Source organism: Moschus berezovskii, chromosome 28, assembly GCF_049115385.1.
Source record: "Moschus berezovskii isolate FMDL1 chromosome 28, NW_MosBer_1.0, whole genome shotgun sequence".
Taxonomy (NCBI): domain Eukaryota; kingdom Metazoa; phylum Chordata; class Mammalia; order Artiodactyla; family Moschidae; genus Moschus; species Moschus berezovskii.
Window position 1 is genome coordinate 26,649,873 of NC_142487.1, and position 9,050 is coordinate 26,658,922.

At 50.6% G+C, this 9,050-nt stretch overlaps 1 protein-coding gene across 1 annotated transcript in view; it reads left to right on the top strand.

Annotated features, from left to right (window-relative positions):
* The window catches only part of LOC129549640 (O-acyltransferase like protein-like), a 63,282-nt gene extending 57,817 nt beyond the window's left edge, over positions 1-5,465 (top strand). Inside the window, exons 14-15 of the mRNA XM_088833414.1 lie at positions 4,699-4,841; positions 5,139-5,465. Of these exons, the coding sequence (XP_088689540.1) occupies positions 4,699-4,841; positions 5,139-5,294 (299 nt within the window). The 3' untranslated portion in view covers positions 5,295-5,465. The remainder of the gene's footprint in view (positions 1-4,698; positions 4,842-5,138) is intronic.
* Positions 5,466-9,050: the final 3,585 nt, after the last annotated feature.

Below are 9,050 nucleotides of genomic sequence, written 5' to 3' on the forward strand. Positions count from 1 at the left end.
CCCTGGTTGGGGAACTAGATCCCACGTGCTGAAACTCTGAGTTCATATGCCACAACCGAAAGATCGTGAGTGCTGCAAGTAAGACTTAGTGCAGAAAATCAAATAAGTAAGTTTTTTTATAAAAAAAGAAAGAAAATGCTTTGTTTAAAAAAAAAGAAAACAAAGAAATTGGAAGTGAGCAGGTAAGGTAACGTCGTGAGGAAGAAAATCCTCGTGCTGGGACTAGAGTACTGGCCACCCCCACCCTAGTCTCCTCCTCTGATCATCTGAACTAAAGAGTTACCAGCACCCCCTCAGCCCTTTGATAACGGGGACACTCTTTCTGTTGAGCCAGCCTTTCAGAGTGGAACAGAAAAAGAGCTTAAATGGAAAGAAAGGATCTTCCCTAGATTAGCAGTGTCTGTTCAAATCGCCTGACTTTCCCTCCTTTCCTCTCTATTGGGCACAAGGTACTTGCTAGTGTGCTACTGTTAGTTGCTCAGGCGTGTTCGACTCTCTGCAACCCCATGGACTGCAGCCCACCAGGCTCCTCTGTCCATGGCATTTTCCAGGCCAGAATACTGGAGTGGGTTGCTGTTCCCTTCTCCAGGGGAATCTTCCCAACCCTGGGATCAAACCCGGGTCTCTTGCATCGCAGGCAGATTCTTTACGGTCTGAGCCACCAGAGAAGCCCACGAGGTGCTTGAGGTGTCAGCAAATGACCAAGAAAGGCTGGCAGGAATCTCCCAGCTGAGGTTCTGAGCTCTCCGGCTGCCTGGAAACCCTGAGATGATGGAATAGAGCCTCGTGGGGACACCACACATTTGGGGCCTCTGGGAAACAATCAGGATGCGTTTAAAATTTGGCCTGTGAATCCAAACCCGTTAACCTCAGCAAAGGTGTTGGGACAACCTGATGAAGTGAACATAACGAGTCCTGCTTATTGAGTGCAAGCTCAGGTGAGGCCCCGCGGAGAAGTTCTCCTGTGGCCCCCGGCGGCACTGGCCACACCACTACAGGTAGAGCTATAAACAGCTCTGTTTCTCAGCAAGGAAAATGGAGCCTGGAGATGAAGCCGGCTGTGAAGGTCACACAGCTGGAAAGCGAGTCTGGGGCCCAGGACGCAGCCCGCAGCTCCCTCTCCATTTCTGCGTGCCAGCCCCCTCCCTACTCCAGGTGTTTGATTACTCAGATTGTTCATGCACTTTTATGCATACAGAATGCTGAGAGATCTGTCCTTCCATATGTCAGTGTGAAAAGCTTTCCTTTCTTTGGAGAACGCTGTTACAGGGGAGTCGGGCTGTGTTCTGACGGACGTGTTTGCATTTATGGGTTTGGATTGCGTGACCGCCAATGAGGACGGTGACCGTGAACTGTTGACAGAGTCTCAGAACATAAACAGCTGCTCCCCCTGGCCTGGCACCGGCCAGCTCTGCTGTGCTGGCCAGCATCCCAGGATCCCTGTCTACTGTGATAGCCCTGTGAGTCAACAGTAATTGGTTACATTTCTCAGGTGGCTCGCTGGTAAAGAAGAATCCACCTGCCAATGCAGAGGATATAAGAGACGCAGGTTCAATCCCTGGGTCAGGAAGATCCCCGGGAGAAGGAAATTCACTCCAGTGTTCTTGCCTGGGAAATCCCATGAACGGAGTGAGCCTGGCGCGCTACAGTGCATGGGGATGCAAAGAGTTAGGAATGACTCAGCGACTAAATAACAAATGTTTTGTTGTATATATATATAAGCTACATTTTCTTATCCATTCATCTATTTTTGTTTGTTTGCTTGAGAGATCTTAGTTCCCTGCCCAGGGATCAAACCTACAACTTCGGCACAGAGTCCTAGCCACTGGGACCACCACGGAATTCCCTCCATTTATCTGTTGATTGGCACTGAGGTTACTTTCATATTGTGGCATGGATTTTTTTTTTAAACTGAATTAAGTCTACAGCTATCTTGTTTGTTTCACAGGAATAGCTTGTGCCTTTGACTGTGAGTTCTATGTATTCACTTGATTGCATAAAATACTTAATTGAAAGCTTGCTCTATGCCAAGCACTGCTCTAGATGCTGAGGATATCACAATAAATAAGAAAAATCCCTCTCTGTAGGAGATTGCTATGGGGTAGGGGAAGTGAGAGACCAGGAGACCCTAGCAGCCTGAATAATGGTCTCCATCATTAGGTCCAAATTCCTTGGCAGCTTGCAGCTGTGGTCAAGGATCTTGAGAAAGGGAGATTATTTTGGATTATTTGGGTGGGTCCTGAAAGTAATCACACGTTTCCCTATAGAAGGAACAGAGGGAGGTTTCACACACACACACACACAGAGGAACTGGTGACGTGAAGATGCAGCAGAGAGATTCTTGAAAACACTGGTGTTGATCGGAGTGCTGTGACCGCAAGCCATGGAGTGTCAAGGCACCAGAGCTGGAAGAGATGAGGCAAGGATTCTTCCGAAGAGCCTCCAGGGGAATGTGATCCTATCAACACCTTGATCTTGGCCCGTGATGTTGATTTTGGGCCTCTGGTCCCCAGAATGATGGGAGAACAAATTTCTGTTGTTTTAAGCCACCATGTTTGTGTAGATTGTTACAGCAGCCATAGGAAATTCCTGCAGAGCCATATGAAGTAAATATATTTGTAATATAATTTCAGATGCAGATAAATATGGCGAGTAAACACAAGCCGGAGGATTTCCCTGGCTGCCTAGTAGTTAGGACTCCATGCTTTCATTGCCAAGGATACGGGTTTGATCCCTGGTCAGGGAACTAAGATCCTGCAAGCCTTGCATCAACACCAAAAATTAAAAAAGCAAAAAATAGCAGGGGTGGGAGGGTAACTGGATTAGGGGTGCATTTGCAAATACGTGATACCAAAGCACTCCAGGCAGATGGAATCCTTAGGCAGAGTTCTCCAGTCTGGAACATGCTGAGTGGGTGAGGAGAACAGCAAGAAAAGCAGCGAGTCTGGGTCAAGGATCCAGCAGGAGAGAGATGGCAGTGAGGACAGAGAAGTGGGCAGGGCTCGGGTCATGCTGGCCCATCAAGGCCTTGGGAGGAACTTGGATTTTTTTCTAAATGCCAGGTGACATGATCTGGTTTGTGATTTTAAAAGATTAGTCTAGATGTTTTCTTTTCTCTGTGTGTGTGTGTGTGTGTGCGCGCGCGCGTGTGTGTGGCTTGAAATAACAGAAGCTGATTTTCTGATTTTGGAAGTGGCTCAGCAAGTAAAAATCTGCCTGCAATACATGAGACGCAGGAGACTCGGGTTCGATCCTGAGTTGGGAAGGTCCCCTGGAGGAGGGCGTGGCAGCCCATGCCAGCGTTCTGTTCTGGAGAATCCCATGGACAGAGGAGCCTGGCAGCTACAGTCCATGGGGTCACACAGAGTCGGACACGACTGAGCGACTGAGCTTGAGCACTCAGTTCTGGAGGCTAGAAACTGAAGATCAAGGCGTGGGCAAGGCCCTCCTGGGAGCCCTGAGGGGACCCTGCCCCGCGCTCTCCTGGTCCCTCGCCAGCCCTGGTGCGCCACTCCAGTCTGTCCCCGTCTTCACGTGGCCATGTCCCCGTGCTTCTCCTCTGTGTCCGGGACGCCTTTTCTGTCTGTTTCAAGGACATTTTGGATTCAGGGCCCACCCTGATCTAAGATGACCTCACCTCTCATTCCTTATCTTAACTATATCATTCCCTTCTCCAGGGCATCTTCCCAGTTCAGCAATCAAACCCAGGTCTCCTGCATTGCAGGCAGATTCTTTACCGTCTGAGCCACCAAGGAAGCCCAATGACATCTGCAAAGACCCTTATTCCCAATTTTGAGGTTCCAGGTGGACACAGTTTGGGGGGATATCACCATTTACCCCACTGCAGAGAGTCATTGGTCTTACTCAGCGAGGGAATTTCTCACTGTTTTTATTTTACTTCCTTTAAATTCAATAGCCACAAGTGGCTCATAGCTATCATACGGGACAGTCCAGTTGTAGAAGATACAATATTGAGCCTCTCATTATTATTATATGTCTACAACAGGGAGCTGAAGTTCGTTTTGTTTTTGGCTTTGGCTTATCTGTTTTAGTACATTCTCCACGTGATGACAGTGGTAAAGAAACTGCCTGCCCATGCAGGAGATGTAAGAGACGTGAGTTCGATCCCTGGGTTGGGAAGATCCCCTGGAGAATGAAATGGCAACCCACTCCAGTGTTCTTGACTGGAGAATTCCATGGACAGAGGAGCCTGGTGGGCTACAGTCCATGGGGTCGCAAAGAGTCAGACACAAATGAAGCAACTTAGCACACACTTAAAAAGAATATGGACTTCCTTGGTGGTCTGAGGGTTAAGACTCAGCCCTTCCAATGCAGGTGGTGAAAGTTTGATACCTTGTCAAGGAACTAAGATCCCCTAGGCCGCACAGCACAGCAAAAAAAAAAAAACAAAAACAACAACCAGAAAACATATAATGAATAAAGACCTTGAAGAAGGTTCTTGGAGAAGGAAATGGCAACCCACTCCAGTGTTCTTGCCTGGAGAATCCCAGGGAGCCTGGTGGGCTGCCGTCTATGGGGTCACACAGAGTCGGACACGACTGAAGTGACTCAGCAGCAGCAGCAGCAGCAGAAGGTTCACAGACTCAGGGGCAGGACCCAGAGGGAGCTGCGGTGACCCCCCGCATTCCCAGGCTCAGGAGGGGCTCGCCACTCTGGGATCGGTGCCTGTTCCCCCAGGTCTGGTGAGTCGGCTGCTCTCCTGCGGTGTCTGGACTTGCCTGGCCAGCATCAGCTACGCCTGCTACCTGGTGCACCCCACCCTCATCATCCTCTACAACGGGCTGCAGGAGACGCTGATTCACTACGCAGACGTCAACATGGTGAGGCTGCCCCCGCCCCAGCTGCATGCAGCGTCACCCTTGTTCTCTCCTGGAACAGTACAGACTATTGGCTTCACTGGAAGCTGCTTCTCTGTTTATTTCTCAAAAGCCTATTGTCCTTTGTTTTATTGGAGGGGGGACTTCAGTATAGGGTAGTATTGTTCTTTCCTCCTCTTTAATGTTTGCGCTGTTGGTCTTACAGATCTATTTCATACAGCCAAGATGGGGCCCTTGAGGGCCCAACCACAACTGGAATCTCGTAGTAAGACCGTGTCCGCTCCGTCCCTCTCTCTCTAGTTGTATCTGTTCTCGGGACACTGCTTGCTGACCTTCATCGCTGGGCTGGTCCTGACGCTGTGCGTTGAGAAGCCATGTCAGGAACTGAAGTGGTGCCTGCTGAAATCAGTGCCTGCAGAGCCAAAAGCTTCCAGAACAACCCTGGAGAGTGGATGACCCTTTGTGGGAGGCGATGAGCAAAGCCAAGGGTGGCTTCGTTTACGTCACAAATGCTTGTGTTTCTTAAACAGGGTGTGAATCAGATTTTGTGAATAAGGTAGACAAGTTCTCTGTGTTTATTATATAAAAGTGTTCTGTGATTATCTGTTTAGTATTTATAGCATGATAACTGGCCCCAATGCAACTTTTTAGCAAAAAAAAAAAAAAAATCTAGATTTTTTGGGGTCTTTTGGGTCTACATGTATTTTCTTTATCATTGATCATTAAAAAGCATCAAATGTAGTGAATTTAATATACCCTTAGGTTAAAATGCTCACTTTTCTTGGTAAAATCACAGTACATCCTTTGCACATTGTAATTGTTTTTTGTGTTTCTATGAAGCCTTCATAGACTTGTAAGTTTATCCTGGATGGTATGATCCATCCTGTACACAATTCATGGGTTTGTCATTATAGGCGTTTCAAGCATGATTCATTTTATAAGAGGGCATATGCTATGAGTTGAATTGTGGCCCCTGGGAAAGATAAAGGCACCCAATCCCCCGGTGCCTTAGCATGTGACCTTATTTGCAGATCCGGTAATCAAGTTAAAGTGAGATCATGAGAGGGACTTCCCTGGTGGTCCAGTGCAGGGGGTGTGGGTTCCAAGCCTGGTTGGGTCCCACATGTGGCAGGGTGTGGTCAAAAATTTAAGAATAATAAAATAAACTACCTTAAGTATGAGGCTTCCCAGGTGGCACTTCCCAGGTGGCTCCAGTGTTAAAGAATCCATCTACCAATGCAGGAGACACGGGTTTGATCCCTGGGTCGGGAAGACCTCCTGGAGGAGGGCATGGCAACCCTCTGTAGTATTTATGCCTGGAGAGTCCCTTTTTCAGTGGAGCCTGGTGGGCTACAGTCCATAGGTTTGCAAAGAACTGGACACGACTGGAGCGACTTAGCAGGCACACATGCACCTTAAATACATCATCGTAAAAACTGGGATCACGGGGGTCGGGGAGTGGCTGGCCCCCATCCAGTGTGACTGGAGTCCTTATGCAAAGGGGCAGTCTGGGCACGGAGACAGACAATGTGGACACACAAGGGGGCGACGGCCGCTGCAAGCCCAGGAGCACCAGGGGCCGCCGGCAACGCGGAGACTGGGAGAGGCGGGAAGGCGTCTCCCTGGCGCCTCAGACGGAGCGGGGCCCTGCCCACTCCTTGATCCCCGACGTCCCGCCTCCCGGACAAGGGACGATGCCTGGCTGTGGCTCTGAGCCGAGCGGGTGCGTCTCCTCCTTCTCTGTTCGGGGCTGTGTTGGGGCCGGGGCCTGCCGGCTAGGGCTCCCGTAACTGAGCCGCGAGCTGCCACAGATGCCCGGCAGAGCCCGGCAGGCTGCTGCCCATGGGGCGGCGGGGTCGGGCAGAGCGAGGGCCGACGCTTCGCATGCTCCCCCGCTTACACGTGCCTGACGCGCATCCGCGCCTTCCGCGTGCTCGGCGAGCGAAGGCGCCGCTGACGCCCACGGGCGGCCGGGCGCGGCCTGGCGCGGCGTGCCCGTCTGTGCTCAGGCAGGCGCGCACGGAGGAGCTCTGCGGCGCGGGCGGGCCTCGGCCGCCCCCGGGGGCCCTCCCCGCCCCGGCCCCGAGGCCTGCTCTGCGGCGGGATCCGACCCGAGGGAGGAGCCTGGGCAGCCGGGCTGTGGGGCTGGCCTGAAAGCGGCCGGGGGGCTCCCGGGCGTCTGCGGAGTCCGCCGAGTTCCTCGGGTGCCCCCTGGTGGCCGGCTCGGCGCCTGCGCCCTGACGTCACTGGGCCTCGCGGGAGAGCCTGCGGGGGGCGGCCGTCCCCCCGCGGACCCCAGTGGGGACGGCTCGCCTGCCAACGCTGCTCGCCAAGTGCTTCTTTATGACGCCGGAAACCTGGGGCCCTTGGCAGCAGCTTTCCAATTACCAACAGAGACTTCGAATTTTTTTTTTAAATAAGAAAAAAATACTACCCCTACAATTGCAATTTCACGCAACATAAACTAGGGATAAAGAAGTCCAATTCTGGTCTGGCTATTATTCCAACCCAGAATTCCCTGGAAGTTTACGATTTATGGAATGCGCGGACATTATTTGGATTTTGTCCTTTGTGTCCTTGGGAGTGTGACTGAACAACAAAATAAATTATAGAAAAGCATATAAGGTTTGTGAGACCATTGGAAACTCGAGTCCTGTCCGGGTATTTGATGATATCAAGGACTTATTAGTTTTTTAATCTGATAATGCTATACTGGTGATGCATTTTTAGAGTTCTTATCTGTTAGACGCGTACTGAAATATTTATGGACAAGATGATATAAAGTGTAGTATTTATTTCAAAATAATATCGCGAGGAAGTGGGAAAGATGAAACAAGATTGGCCATTTAATGACAGGTTTTGAACCTGGTGACAGGTATGTGGGACCTCATTATACTATTTATTTTTGTGTATGTCTGAAGTGTGTGTGATAACAAACACATTTACAGAGGCAGAAGGATCAGAATAGAGTGTCGATTGATACGCGTCTCCTCTAGTTCCTGGAATCCATGTTTCATCCCCACAAACCTGCCTGTAGGAAAAAACAGTTCACATCATGTACACATTGCCATATCAGAAATGGATAAGCACCAAGGACCTACTGTATGGAGCACAGGAACTCTGCTCCATATTCTGTAAAAAGCTACCTGGGAAAAGAATTTGATAAAGAATAGATATATGTATAACTGAACCACTTTGTTGTACATCTGAAGCTGCTGCTGCTGCTAAGTCACCTCAGTCGTGTCCGACTCTGTGTGACCCCATAGACGGAAGCCCACCAGGCTCCCCCGTCCCTGGGATTCTCCAGGCAAGAACACTGGAGTGGGTTGCCATTTGAAGCTAACACACAGTTAATCAGCTGTTGTTGTTCAGTTGCTGAGTCGTGTCTTTGCGACCCCATGGACTGCAGCACACTGGGCTCCTCTGTCCTCCACCGTCTTCCGAAGTTTGCTCAGATTCACGTCCACTGAGTCGGTGATGCCACCCAACCATCTCATCCTCTGCCACCCCTTCTCCTTTAGCCTTTGGTCTTTCCCAGCATCAGGGTCTTTCCAATGAGTCAGCTCTTCGCATCAGGTGGCCAAAGTATTGGAGCTTCAGCCTCAGTATCAGTCCTTCCAATGAATATTCAGGGTTGATTAATCAGCTATACTCCAATATAATACAAAAAGTTAAAAAAATTCCCCAATTATTCCTGAAGATGCCACAGTCAAAACATTCCTATTCCTGAAAATACTTGTACGGGTTATGTTTCAGTTTCCCCTTACACCTGCTGTGCTGTATCACTGATAATGTCTAAGCTGTATGCAACCAAGGAGAAAGCCATTTAGGCAAGGAATAGGAATGCTCAGAAAATCACAACAGTGTTCGTCTTTAAGAAAATAGGTCACATCAGCAGTCTAGGGCACCCGCCAACGACTCTACAGGAATTCTGCCCTAAGTGCCTCCCGGCCGGCTTCGGGGGAGTCCAGGGGCTCCGCGTCGCCTTTGCTAAGGAGCTGGCTGTCCTGTGTCCCCATGCCCTACCGTGGTCAGTGCTTCTGGGGGCTGCTCGCCAGGGCCAGGCCTCCCGTGCCCGCTGATGCCCGTGCGTCTGCCCCTAGCAGCCCGCCTGCCCCGTGGCTCGTCTGCACAGGGTGGGCGTGGGGTGGGCTCGGGGCTTGGGCCGCTGGGTCCATTCCGATCACGAACAGTCCCCCCGACCCCTCACCC